General features: G+C 48.7%; 1 protein-coding gene across 5 annotated transcripts in view; it reads right to left on the reverse strand.

Annotated features, from left to right (window-relative positions):
* N4BP1 (NEDD4 binding protein 1) overlaps nt 1–14,005 on the reverse strand; it is a 178,208-nt gene that overhangs the window by 86,160 nt on the left and 78,043 nt on the right. For all 5 annotated transcript variants that reach the window (XM_078670540.1, XM_078670539.1, XM_078670542.1 and 2 more), the window contains exon 5: nt 4,043–4,150. In XM_078670540.1, coding sequence (XP_078526666.1) covers nt 4,043–4,150 — 108 coding nt within the window. The remainder of the gene's footprint in view (nt 1–4,042; nt 4,151–14,005) is intronic.

A 14,005-nucleotide genomic window follows, 5' to 3' on the forward strand; every position in this document is an offset into this window, starting at 1 on the left:
TTCTCCACTCTGCCAGAAAAGATTGAATGCTTCCCCCCACCGGAGCGGTTAACAGTTGCAGGGAAGTAAGCTCTCAGGGCCTAGACCCGGCCTGGCCTTTAGTCGCTGTTGCCGACTGGTGGCAGCCTCTACCTCTCTGGCGCTTCTGGAACGGTCTTCTGAACTGCTGCTGTTGTTGCTGCTGTTGTCCCGAAGACTGGCCACGCCCTCTGCCTTGGCCACCGAACCGCCGTTGGAACGAGCGGTACGGCTTCTTGGTCTCCTTGGGTTTCTCCAAACCCACCGCCGTGAGGGTTTCGGCCTCCGCCTTCATGCGGGCCATTTCATCATCCGCGTGTTTTCCGAATAGGGTTTCGCCAGAAAATGGTAGATTGGCAACCCTTTGTTGTGCGTCCGGTTTTAGGGACGTGAGGCGAAGCCAGGCGTGTCTTCGCTGGTTAATCCCATGGCAAAAACCATGCGCCGCCAGCAGGGAAGAGTCGGCTGCAGCACTGATGACTTGATTTGCCACCAACATCCCCTCATTCAACACCTCCTGGAAATCTTCTCGCTTGTCACGCGGCAGATGCACCACAAATTGTTGCAGGGATTCCCAGAGGGCTCGGTCATACCGTCCCAACAAGGCCGTGACACTGGCGGCCTTCATGGAAGTCGCCGACGTCCCACAAACCTTTCTCCCAGACGAATCCAGCCACCTAGATTCCATATCTGGTGGAACTGTGGAGGATGGAGTGGTGGCATGCTGTTTTCGAGCTGCCGTCACAATCACCGAATCTGGAGGGGGCTCCACCCTTAGAGAGGCCGGATCCGAGTCCGGGGCCCGGTACTTTTTCTGCAGTCTCGAGGGTGCCGCCTTAGTCACCGCCGGGGTGAGAAAAAGATCCACGGCCGGTTCTTCCAGGCCCGGTACCAGTGGTAGCAACGGCCGAGACAAATGCTTCTGGTGTAGCGTCTCGAAGATTACCAATGTCTTGGGTGTGGGCACCGCCAAAGCAACGCCCAACTTCGCTGCACCACGTAAAAGTATGTCCTGGAAAGACACCAGATCATCAATCGGTGACACCCTCGTGTCTGGCGAATCCGACAAGGTCGGAGAATAGTCCCTTGTCTCTGAAGACCTTGTCCGGGAACGAGATCTGTGTCTCCTGTGGCGTCGTCTCGACCGTGTGGCTGACCTGTTGCGCGATCGTTCCCTCCTCCTGGAACGAGAGCGCGATCTCCCAGCACGCGGTCGCTCCACCGGTTTCCGTGGGGGCGTCTTCCGCGGCCTATCCTGGGGTTTAGGTTTTGGAGTCCCCTTAGGAGGCGTCGGTAGCGGAGGCAATGACACCGATCTCGGTGGTAGGACAGGAGGAACATCCGGACGAGGAGAAGACCCACGAGGTGGGACCGGTGGAGGAGGTTGCCCCGCAGGAGGAAGTGGAGGCAGTGGCGGATTGGAGGGAGGAGCCTCCTTAGGTAGAGGAGGAGGAGTGGCAGGCCGAGGTGGTGTGTAGACCACCGAGTACACCGAGCCCGGTGACTTCTTCGGGGGAGGAGACTGAGAACCAGACCCCCCAGAACGTGAGCGGCGCCTCCGGCGTCCTTCACCAGATCCAGCATGGCTTTTCGCGCCAGAATTCCCCCTGCGTCGTTTATGGGAGGTGGAACTCCTCGGGGACGCCGATCTCTTCCTGCTCGACGTCGAGCGTCGTTTTTCAGGCGTCGAACGTCGACCCCTCGACTCCGGCGTCAAACGTCGTCTCCTCGACGTCGAGTGCTTCTTCCTCGACGTCAACCGTCGCCACCTCGACGACAAACGGTCAGTCGTCGACGATGAGCGTCTACTTTTCCTCCGAGTCGATCGTTTCCTTGCGGACCTCGACGTAGAGGATCCCCTCGACGGCGACCGGCGGTGTCGCTTCGACGGCGCCTCCTTCTTCGACGTCGATGGCTCGACGACGAAGACGCCGTCGGCAGTGACTTAGACGGCGGCCTACCCAGGCCTCTCGACATCGACCGTCCACGCTGTCTTGACCCGGAGCCCCGGGGAGAAGGGGAACACACCGTCGTCATCCCTCTCGACGTCGTCGTCGATGCAATCGACGTCGACGGAGACCGGGATCTTTTGCTGGGCTGCCTGCCTCTGGGGAGCCCCCCAGAGGCCTCAGCAGGGGCAGAGGGAGCCTTCCCAGCCTGCCCAGACCCACCTGCAGCCTGCAGTCGCCTCTCTTCCAGGCCTTGAAGCCCAATCTTCAGCCTGTCCCTCAGGGTCCTTGTAGTAAAGGTCTGGCAGATGTCACAATCTTCAGGGACATGATCTTCAGGGAGGCAGAGTATGCAGACGTCGTGTGGATCAGACTTAGCCTTCTTCCTTCCACATGCTGGGCACTTGTCAAAGAGAGCAGGCATTTTAGAGCCCTAAAAACCCTGAAAAAATACACAGCAATGAAGGGAGACACCAAGTACACAATAGAAAACACTTTTAAATCAAAAAGTGCACAAAATCCAATAAACCCTTGAAAAAGGGAGAGCTCAATGCACCAGGGTCCTGTTAGCAGGAGCCGGAAAAAAGAACTGAAAGTAAGAGGGACCTGCTGTGCATTCTGGGATACTGGGAGAAGTTCTGGAAAGTTCTCTTAAAGGCACAGTATCCTATTTAAGCCACATAATGGCAGCCTATGGGGCTTGTCTGTCCATTCCTTCCTCTCTATCGTTCCAGAGGGTGTTTGCTGTTAAAGCAGGGACAATCTGGACAGGCTTTGCTGTTTGTGGATTTTTTGGTGGAATTTCTAGTTGAAGTACTGGATAGTGTAGCCTATGGATATAGGCTGCATTATTTGTCTTTAAATTCTCTCTTAAGTGTCTTTGCAGTTCTGCAATTTTCTGACAATTTAAGAGATTATTTTTGATTGCCGGGGTCCTCGCACATGGGCGGGACTATTCACTAGATTATGACTATAACAGAGATCCCGTACTACAGAACTCAGTTTTAAAGATTTTTTTAACAACTACAGGGATTTCACCATGGCTGGACTACGATGTAATGCTGACGTTTTGCTTGAAGAATGAAATTCTTAAGTAATAGACACTCCTTAAACACCAAAGTTACGCCATGTAAAAACAACCAACATATTGTGCAGTAAAAATGAAATATAATACTATCTAGACACCACATAGTCAGCAACCTCACTTAGATCACTCAGGTGAAACCCCTTGATTAGACCCAGGTAAAGTTAAAACTTTGCACAATTCCTCTAAGTAAAATCCGTAATAGCTTCCAAGTAGGATTGTGAAAGTGCAGATCAATGAGAAATCATCTTTTCTACTACACAAAGAGGATGAATGTTTTAAAATTGTAGCTAATGTAACAATAGCATTTTTAAGTTTTTTTCTTCTAAAAGCTAAAGATGTAAGTTTAGATTTTACATTAAATGGAAATGCTACAGCTATTTTGGTGCTGTAATTCTGTGACCCTCGAGCAAGATTTCATCCTGCTGGCTCATTTCAGCCATTAAAGGGGAGTTCAAACTATCCCAGCTCACAATCTTGATGGGCTGATTGCACCCATGCTTAAACATTGCAGATCATGAAATTGATGTTTGTCTATGTAGATGATAGCCATGAAGGAGCTGGCTTAAACTGCCATGGAAGTCAGATCCAGGCATGTTATGAAATAGCCAGAAGAATCTGTATTCAGATAAAAAAAACACTGAAAAATAAATTCAATACAGTCCAACTTTGCTCCAAAAGGCCCAGTCTTTTCTGACACGCTAGACCACATCCAATCAGTATGAGATTTGTTTAGGTACTTTAACAAACAGTCACTGTGCAGTGTGAGTAAGGGATCCAGGTATCAATATTCCTTTAAGAGAGATATGAATTACAATATTAAAATAATTCAGTTTATAAACAACTTTTATGAGTAAGGGCCACTCATAGTATTAATACATACTACTACTGTCAAGAGGACAGATTAAATTCCTTGTTTGAGGTTTCTCAATTTTACTGAAATATCCATATAAAAAAGAGCCGAACTGGAAATTAGCATATCAATTGTCACCTTTCTTTTATTATCTGCGCCCAAGATGGGGACTCAGTCACAAATTCTCTCAAGTTATCATTGGTCACAATAACTCCTCCTGTTTTTTCAGATAGATGTAGCAAAAATCTGAAATAAAAAAAAAAACAGCCTGGTTCAATATCAGATTACTTCAGAAGCCTGGTCAAAAAACAAACACAAACTATACATTGTATAAATATTCAGCTCTGCATCATAACTATTTGTATTCATAAAGTAAAATAAAAAGGTACGCCAATCAAACTCTGAATATCAACTAATAATGAAATGGACATGGCCTGGCCAACACAAAGGCATGTAAACTCCAAGGTTTTAGGGAGACTGGTATTGATCTACACATGGCAAATAGCGGTGAGGCCACACAACCCTATCAGAAAAGAAACTACTTGAAACTGAAGGACTCTTTAACCAGGGACAAATATATTAATATAGAACCACTCCTGTGCAAAATGAAGGGAACAGTATTGGTACAAGTTTTAGAATCTTACGTCAGAAAGTGTGGGGTGACAAAAATATGTTAAATTATGTTGGTGTATTATAAAACACTTTAAGTAGCCCAGGGCCACGCGAAAAGACAGGAGAGGTTAGAAAGTTAAAGGACCAGGAGAAGAATAGCAGTAACAGCAGAAAGCAATGGGGAGGAACATTGTAAATAATCTTACCCTAAACATTTAGAGGGTTGTTATGGTAAGAGTCATATGATATAGGACTGATAAGTGTACAAGGGCTTGGGGTCAACTTCTGGGCGAATCTGAGGCAGAAGGAAGGGAAGAGGACATGGACCCCTCCCCACCTATTCATGCCAGAATTTCAGGGAAACAGTCTGTGGGGATTGTATAAATGGGCATGGTTTGTGGGACTGTTATAATGCTAGTTTTTTGTGTTGTTGTAGGAGTCCTGGGGTAGTGGGTGAGTAATTCCCTATTTGATAATTGTTGTTTCATCAGCAGCTATTCGCCGGGTTTCAGGGTTAGAAGAACCCATGCCAATGTACCAGGGATTCTCATGCTAAATTTGGTTTCTTATGGAATTCTAAACTGCAGGGCTTCATTATGTTGCCACAGTATTTATTTATTTATTTATTTAGCGATTTATAAAGCGCCTGGTGACCCGGAGGCATCCCCGCGCTAATGATACAAGTGGAGACCAGAGGGGGAAGGGGAGCTTATTTGGGGAAAAGCAGAGTTTTCAGTTTTTTTACGGAAGAGGAGGTGGCAGGGTTCCAGTCGCAGGCAGCGGGGGAGTGAGTTCCATCCTGCAGACGCTTTTACTGCGAACCGTCTACCGCCAGTGCGTGCCTTCCTGAATCTCGGGACGGTGGCCAAGCGTTCGTTGTCAGAGCGTAGGAGTCTAGGGGCCTTGTAGGGGGTGACCATGTCTCTCAGGATAGAAGGGCCAAGACCATTGAGGAGTTTGTGGGCAGTGCACATCGCCTTGAATTCTACCCTCTGCCGCACTGGAAGCCAATGTAGGGCCTTCAGCGCTGGTCTGGCAGAGGTTCTGGAAGGGAGGCCCTTAAGGAGCCGGGCTGCCGCGTTTTGAGTTCGCTGGAGTTTGGCCAGGGTAGATTCAGGGGCTCCCAGATTGACAGCATTGCTATAGTCTAGCCGGGCAAGGATCAAACCTTGAATCAAGAGTTTCCTAGATAGGGGCGGGAGTAGTGGGAGGATTTTACGGATGGAACGCATAAGTCCGAAGCAGGTGCCTGCTGTTTTGGCTGCCTGGGTCTTCATGGACAACTCCGGTTCAAGCCAGACTCCCAAGGTCTTGATTTCTGGTTTCGGGGAGGGCACCTCACCGAAAGCGTCTGGCCAGACCGAAGGTGGGATGGTGGACCATTTCTTGCCCATGAGCATGACTTCGGTTTTCGATCCGTTCAGCTTCAATGATGACTCCACTAGTGAGGGGGAAAGGGGCTGAGCGGGAATTGCCGTCCCATACCTGAAAAGAGCGGCCTGATAGGAGAGATTCTATCCACGCAAGCGCCGTGTCCGCGAGTCCCGCCACGGCCAGCCGGTGGAGTAGGACACGGTGATTCACCGTGTCAAAGGCTGCACTGAGGTCCAGGAGGATCACTGCCACTGACCCTCCTGAGTCCAGAATGCACCTAGCTTCCTCGATGACAGCGAGGAGGGCGGTGTCTGTACCGTGGCCAGGGCGGAACCCAGTTTGGGACCGACGTAGAAGGTCGTTTGATTCAAGGAACTGGGACAGTTGGACGTTTACCAGTTTCTCGGCTATTTTGCTGATACTGGGGAGGAGCGAGATTGGCCGATAATTGGCCAAGTCGGAGGGGTCTAGTTGGGGCTTTTTGAGAAGAGCCTTAACTACAGCGCTCTTCCAGCTCGGTGGAACAGAGCCCTGGGATAGCGAGATGTTGATGAGTTCCGTGATGGTGGGGAGGATAGTGGGAACGACTGCTTTCAGGAATCTGATAGGTACGGGGTCAAGGGGGGAGCCGCTATTCAGTTTGGCCAGGGCTGATCCTACTTCGTCCAATGATACTGCCTGTTAGACCTGTCTGGCCTTTTGCGTAGTCCCTCCAAATTATTATTTATTTTGTCCCCTTTTTGCCCCTCATACCTTTAATAAATTTTTGTCCACTAACTTTTTCTAGGTATTGGTCAAGGGGATAGGTGTTCTTTCCCCCCCCCCCCTCCTAGTTTTTCACCTCAGGCCTAGAGGCCTGTTCTGACAGGAATAGTTGGAACCACAAAATGGTGGCTACCAACTGCCCTAACTGCCAAACCCAGAACCTGTCCCATAGAGTAGAATAGGGCGTTCTAGAACCTTCTGGTCCCTTCTGGACTCCTGAGGGTCAGCCTATAAAAGGCGGAATGCTGAACAGCCATTTTGTCTGTCAGTGAGGAGCAGCTAGAGTGAAGGCTGAGGTCTGGTAGGGGTAGGATCCTGAAGGGTGGATTGCTCTACAAGGGTAGCCCTCTGTCTAGGTTTTTCCACCCCCCATACCTGTTGCCCTAGCCAAGTTAGTTCATCCGGCTGACCCTGGACAGTTAGGTGAAGGGGTTAACTCCCGTAGCCTGTGGAGCTGAGAAGGACCCTGCACTGGGAACTGAATTAAGTGGTCCCCTGTGTCCCTATGTCTGTTCAGAAAGGAGGGCTGGTGGTCTAGTACTAGAATAGTGCTCGGTGGCTTTATAGTGAAAGAGCCCCTTTGGACCCCCCTCCCTTTTGAGGCCAAGAAGTAAGCTCCTGGCCTGGGTAGCGCTGGACTTCCCTTACCGGTGTCTGGACTTATAGTGGGCCGGCAACCTCCCGACTGATGAGGTGGTGGAGTGTGGAGACAGGATCCATTGAGCCTGAGAAACCTTGTGAGGTCACCTCCGGGAGCGGGACCCCGGGGGCGCCTACCGCGCTCCAGTCGCGTTGCAGTGCAGCGCCCCTGTTATGAGGAGAAGGCGAGGGCGAGATACTGTTAAAAGGCGCCTTTGTGCATGCCCGAGTTGATGCAGCTATCCCCGGAAGGAGGGGCAAGGAAGTGAGCAGGCCCGCGAAAGAGACGCTGCTCAGTGTCAGGAGATCGGAACCGCCTCCCGCCTTGTGCCGCTAGTCTCCTGCACCTGCGCGGTTGCACCGCTGCGTGAGAGACGTCCCGGACCGGCGGGAGGGAGAACGTCGAGGGAGCAAGTACCGGCGCTTCACCGTGCCTACATCCCCTTTCCCGGCGTGAGCTCCAACACGGAGGAGCGGCGGTGAGCAGAGGGGAGGGGCGGAAGCCTGTCACGAGTGCCTGGGTAGTTGGTGTTGTTTTTCCCCGCGCCAGCACCGAGTGGAGCAGCCGGCTGGGGAAAGGTAGTGGACTCGTCAGCTACTGACTGGGTCATCGAAGGAGTCCCCTGTCAGCCCCGATCCTGGAAGACTTTGGCAGTGCAGCCCACCAGACAGTGAGGAGTGAGTGGGTGAAGGGGAAGACTGAGCACTCCCAGAGTTCAATCACCTTAAGGGTTAGAAGAGTGGGATTCAGGAAAAGGTCTTTCCCCTCGGAGGAAAACTAGTTCTAGTGCACATGAAAAGTGCCCTAGTTCACTGTTAGTGTCGCCCTTCACTGTGATCAAGTGGGAGGGGAAGAGTTCTTCATAGAAGCTGCTGGCGCTCATGTAAGAGTCCAGGACAACTGAAATCTCTCATTGAATGTGTACCTTGCGAGTAAATAGAGGTGTTGAGGGGGAAGTGGTGGATAGCTGAGTACTCCTAAAGTTCAGGGAGGAGTAAGACCGAGTACAGTGTATATTCATCTGAGTTGTTAGAGTATAAGTGTTACCTGCCAGATATGGTTAAAATGCCTGACTAAATACAATGTACTGTTAATGCTGGATAATATGCCTTAGCAGCTTAAAAGTTTAGTTATTATTTCCAAGACAAACTGAAATGACCTAAGTTGTAAAATTTTGAAACAAAAGAGCAGAGATATTATTTTTATAAACCAGCACATATTTTTCCAACATTGGTGTAGCGTCCTTTTCATGTGTTATTGCGTGGATTTGCTGCTGGGTGGTTTGCAACCTTCACACTTGTGCCTCTAGAATTGCATGTCTTACCCTAGGCCAGGCTACCCTAGGTGACCTGACATCCCAGGTTCCAACACTGCCCTAAAGGCAGTGAGTTGTGGGGGCAGTAAACACAGTAAACACACTAGGTTAACAGCATATTACACTCATGGTCCTGGAGCCCTTTACAACTGACCTCCTTCCTTCGTAAGACATCATAGTCATTACTGGGGCACAATATGTCTCTTTTAAGCAGGATTTTATATAAATTATGAAGAGTGAAAAAGCATTAGGCATTACCTGCTGGGTACAGTCAGCAGGGTGTTGCCCAAAAACTACTGATTGCCATGCAATAGAAAGCATCCCAATAAGTAGTCACTGAGGTTATTTACCAGTAGAAAACAGGATTCAAATGCTTCCTTCACGGGCAGAGGCAGCTTAGGCTCTGTTGGCATATAATGTAAAATGGCACCATGATGGGGACTGGGTATCAGATTTAAGAGAACGAATGTAAGCAGTGATACCAAGAAGGAAAAAGAAACAGGATGAAAACTGCTGCTTCTCAGTTGTATGCAAGTCAGGCAAGTCAGGCAAAAAGGACAGTGTGGAAAAGTGTTCTGGAGAACTTTTTCCGCAAATGTGTTGACATAAATTTTTCAAAATAAACGGCAACTCCAAGTTGTTGAAATCAGGCTGGTGAATGCCTTTCATTGTGAAGAATTATCTGCAGCCTTTTTGCTAAGGGTTGTATACTTTTGGGGAATAAGACCCTCCACAGCCTCGATAAACATGTTCTTAAAAAATACATCCTCCCATAAATTAATCTACACTAGCCAGTTACTCCCTATCCTACCCACCCTTGACTACCCTATTTCTACTTAACACAGTCAACCAGCCCAGCTCTTTTTTACCACTTTCCAAACACCCAGCTTCACCCACGTACCAATACTAAACACCCCTTCAGCACACCACTTCTGCTTCTAATTCTAGTCATAAATTTTCCTCTGCATAATCCTACTTCCCCTATGCCTAATTCTCCCCAGTTTCTTTTAAAAGTTTTTTTCAAACAACATTTTACCCTTTAACTTTAATACAAAACTTCTACTCTTACACTTCTAAACGCCTCAAGAATTCTGGGACATCTGGGGGGGGAGTGGTGTGTGTAGTACATATGCAGAACCACCAAGGTATTTATTAACATTGCTGTGTGAGCGGTACTTTGAACCATAAGAGGTGGTGCAAGTAAAGATGTATTTCCCTTCCTCCACTATGGTAGTAAATAGTACATTACTTTTAGCAGATATGCACACTTTATGTGACTCGTGTTCTATGTGCGTAATTGTAAAAAAGGTGCATTTGACCAAAACCATAGCACAGGGGATTAAATGCACATGCTGAGATGTTACTTTAAAAATTATTCTTTTTGAGTACGGCCCCACTTTTCTCTATAAAGTGACTGGAACCTGGTAACCAAGAGGAAGAAAACCTTGTATTTTATGCCACACCATGAACAAGGAATTTGTTCATTACACTGTAGTAATAAGTGTGTGAATGTTCATCAATTAGTACAAGTCTTTCAGATTACGGGTTATTTGCACAGAAGCTTTCCAGCGTGGTAGGTTCATCTGAGAAGGCAAAAGATGGTATAGAAGAGAGGCAAACTTAGAGAAAGGTGGGGGGATTTTGCATAGGAACCCTCATAGAACATACTCTGCAATAGGAAGAAAAAAAAAAAGTGTAAACGAAAAGTCAATAATTTGAAAGACACACAAGACTGTCATTTATTGCCTTTCTTGGTTTGGTGAAGATTGTTCAGCTGTTTTTGAGAAATAATACACTCACTGTTGGACTTGGCTCTGCTTGCAAGGTCACTCCGAATGTTTTTGCCTTTCCCCCTAGTTTTTTGCTAACTTGGAATTCGTGGTTTGAAAGGAAACACAATAAATATGTTTGTTTGATGTGTAAGATGGAAAATAATAAGTGCTGTGCAATGGTGTGCGCAAGTTATTGTTACCACTGTGTAAATGTCCCTTTATAAATGGACGCCATTGCTGTGTGCTGGTGCCTACCTGCCAGAGGTGAGTTACCAGTCTAGTCGTTTGTTTCCCAGCAACCCTAGCTTTTGGAGGGAAGCCTGGCACCCAGGGTGCTCTACACCTCCCCAAAACCAGTTGGGACCGGTCCCCCAGGGAACCCTGCAGAAGTTTCCAGCCCTTTCTGGGAGGTGGGGTGAAGGGTGTATAAATAACGTAGCTGGGATTCCATGTGCTCAGACTGAACGTAGACTTGATTGAGAGGGGACACTGCCAGGAGGTACTGTCGCAAGGGCCTGTTGCTGGCCCCGGAGCCCATCTGTATCCCTCTGCTGTCCACATGGCCAGTGAGAGCCTTCGCTGGAGTGAGGACCGCTATGTCAGGAGGAGTGCCACTGTACGGGAGATGACTCCTCCTAGGAGCTGCTGTCCTGTACTGATGAGTGCCCACTGTCTGCTGATCATGCCCAGCCTGGCCTGCCTGCACATTAGCACCCTGTGAGCGCTATATCTCCAAGGGCTATACTTGCCTGCCTCCCTAGCGCCTTGTGAGTGCTGCAGCTTTATTTGGTGGGACCTAGCGCCAGACACCTGAAATCTCCTCCAGCGCTTGGACTGCGACATGCTGTGACCCTGAGGGGGCTGTTGCGGAACCTGCGAGCACTGCTGCTGCTGGGAAACCACAAGGTAAAGAGCTGTGTCACCCAAGCGCTATATGGCCAGAATTTCACCACTTTCTGCGAGCGCTGTACCGTTACCCCTTCAACCCAGTCCTGAAGATGATCCCAATTAATGAGGATCTAAAAGTCGTCGACCGCTCAGCGCAATAAGAGGCGCAGCCCACAATGTGGTTCATCCTTACTACAGTCAACCCAATTCAGAAATCAAGCTTCACGATTCAGCTGGAGCCACATGGTCTCATTTTCTCACTGTATATATCCAAGCACCATTCACTATGCGCCGTTTATGCTGATCACAATTGTCACTTGCGTCGCCACCGTGGTCTTCACTTGCGCACCTTGAGCACCAAGTACAATTTGGGTTGTATTGTTATTTGTCTACCTACAGTGCTGCTACAACTGTATTTTGCCTAACTACTTCTATTTAAACATGATGCAATGAGCACATTTGAAATGTGTGTGGTGTCTCCTTATTTTCTTTTCTGATAATATTTTTTGCATAGCCATTCTAATGGTCTTTCAATAATACCAGTTGGGATACTGTATGTTTATTCTGATTATCTACCCCAATCCCAACGTGGTTGACAGGTTTTTGCTCCTGTATTATTTTACATAATTAGAAACCCAGCGGGTGCCCACCCCACGGGTTTATTGCGAATGGAAGCAGGAGCCTACCCAGCGCTTTAAGACTGCCCAAAATTACCGCCACGACTGAGTGAATGAGAAGAACTGCCTATTTTAAACTTCAGCGGGAGCCCACCTGAACTGCAGAGCTGCCTGAAATCACTGCGCCGGCCCGGGAGGCTCAGGAGTCCCGCGCTGGGAGAGGCGCGGAGCCTCGCGGGCTCTGCAACGAAGTCCCGGGTCTCAAGAGGGGGCCCGGGTGAACCCAAGTGGAGTGAGGTGCAGCGGATGGCAAGCGGGGCTCCTGAAGGTCAGTGAGAGCCCTGCATGTGCCATTGAGGAGTGCCTGGTTCCGGCGGGAGCCCACCCCGCCTGCATGTTGCTGCGCCTGCAGCAAGAGATGTCTGAAGCCTGCAGCCGGGAGCCCACCGAGACACCTGCATCCCCGAGAGACCGGTGAGTGGGGCATTGGGAGAATCAGTGATAGGGAGGGGGCAACGGGGCACATTATCGGTGCCCGCCCCCGGTGATCCTTCCAAGAAGACAGGAGTGGTCGCGTGGGCTTCCCCAGCTGCCCCGCTTAACAATGGGCAGCTGCAACGATTTGGGGGCATTCCTTGAACCACAGAGCCCCAGGGAGGGGCTTCATCTGGGCTCGAAATTGCCCAGTAGAGCCAGTGTTCCTTGGGGCTACACAGCGGCACTGCCTTTGCAGGCCGCCTCAACAGTTGTGCATTTGTGGTGACAACAGAGTCACGGAGGGGACTCCAATGTGCCCAGAACTGACTGTTTTACACCACTGCGCCGACGGAAAGTGGGCAGTGGCAACGTGGGGCACATTAGTTTGCATAGCAAGGAGGGCACTGCAAGGGGAAAGGTCTGTTGAGGGCCCTCCTGATAAGGTCTTTATGCCCATGTTACCAAATGTTTTCCCCTCATGGTTGCCATGGTGATGTCATGCCTAATGTTTCCTGCCAAGCTGGTTTACGCCGAATGTTATGTATAATGTAATGTTTATGCCCACAACGATGCCTAATCTGATAATGCCTTCATGCAAACGTGGTTTATGGTTTATGCCTTATGGGTTTATACCCAACGCTCACATGGATGGTTTTGTGCATAATGTCCTTTTTATGCTTATAAGGATGAGATTAATGCCTATACGTTGATCCTTGCCAAAAGGTGCTGAAGTTATGCGTAAGATTGGTTTATTCGTCATGCTCATGCACCTATTAAAGTGCTGCGTGTGTTATGCCTAATGTCATAGGGTCGATGCTAATGTCTTCATGCCATAATGTTTTAAGGCTATGCTATTGCTGATGAGGCTTATGCCTAATGCATGTGTTTATAATGCCAATTGTTTCTTTTCCCTTAATGTGCACGTTTAATGTGATGTTCACAGGTCTTGGCCCACATGGCTGGTTTTATGTTTAAGCCCAATGATTTTGTGCTAATGTGATTTCCGCTTGCATGTTTATGCCAATGCTAATGTGATTTATGCTAAGTGCATGATCTAGCCAGTAGCTACTGGCTGTTCCTCATCGAAAGCTGTTGGAATTTACATTTATTCTTTACACTTACCTTTATCCTAATTGTACGGGTGATGGTTCTGGCAGTGGCCCGCTTGGTCCTGCCCAGTAAATAGTTTCCCCTGTATAGGATTACCAGTGCCGGTTGGCACAATGTTTATGCAACTGTGATTACATTCTGACGTGTTTATGTCACAATACACAAGTTATTTTCACATCACCTGGTGTGGTCTCGTTTTGTCATGTGCCTGGTGTGTCGCCCAAGTGTGTGCTGCGCAGATGCTTTACACAATGCCCAGGAATTTGGCCTGCCTACTCCGCACCAAGCTACCCCGCTTCTAACACTCACCGTTTGATTTTTTTTTGGCATGTTGTCGAAAATAAATCAAAATGGTTACTTGGAACACGTTAGAAAAATCTGAAGGTCAGCCCCTTTGTTTACCCTGCGTTTGAAGCAAATATTAAGATGCTCAGAGACTAAATGAGAGAAACGAAAAAGGTATTGGGCTGTATTTTCCATCAGAGACAAACATTTGCTGAAATGGTCCACAACGGAAAGTATGTTCCATTT

The sequence above is a fragment of the Lissotriton helveticus genome, chromosome 12 (genome assembly GCF_964261635.1).
Source record: "Lissotriton helveticus chromosome 12, aLisHel1.1, whole genome shotgun sequence".
In the NCBI taxonomy this organism is placed as follows: domain Eukaryota; kingdom Metazoa; phylum Chordata; class Amphibia; order Caudata; family Salamandridae; genus Lissotriton; species Lissotriton helveticus.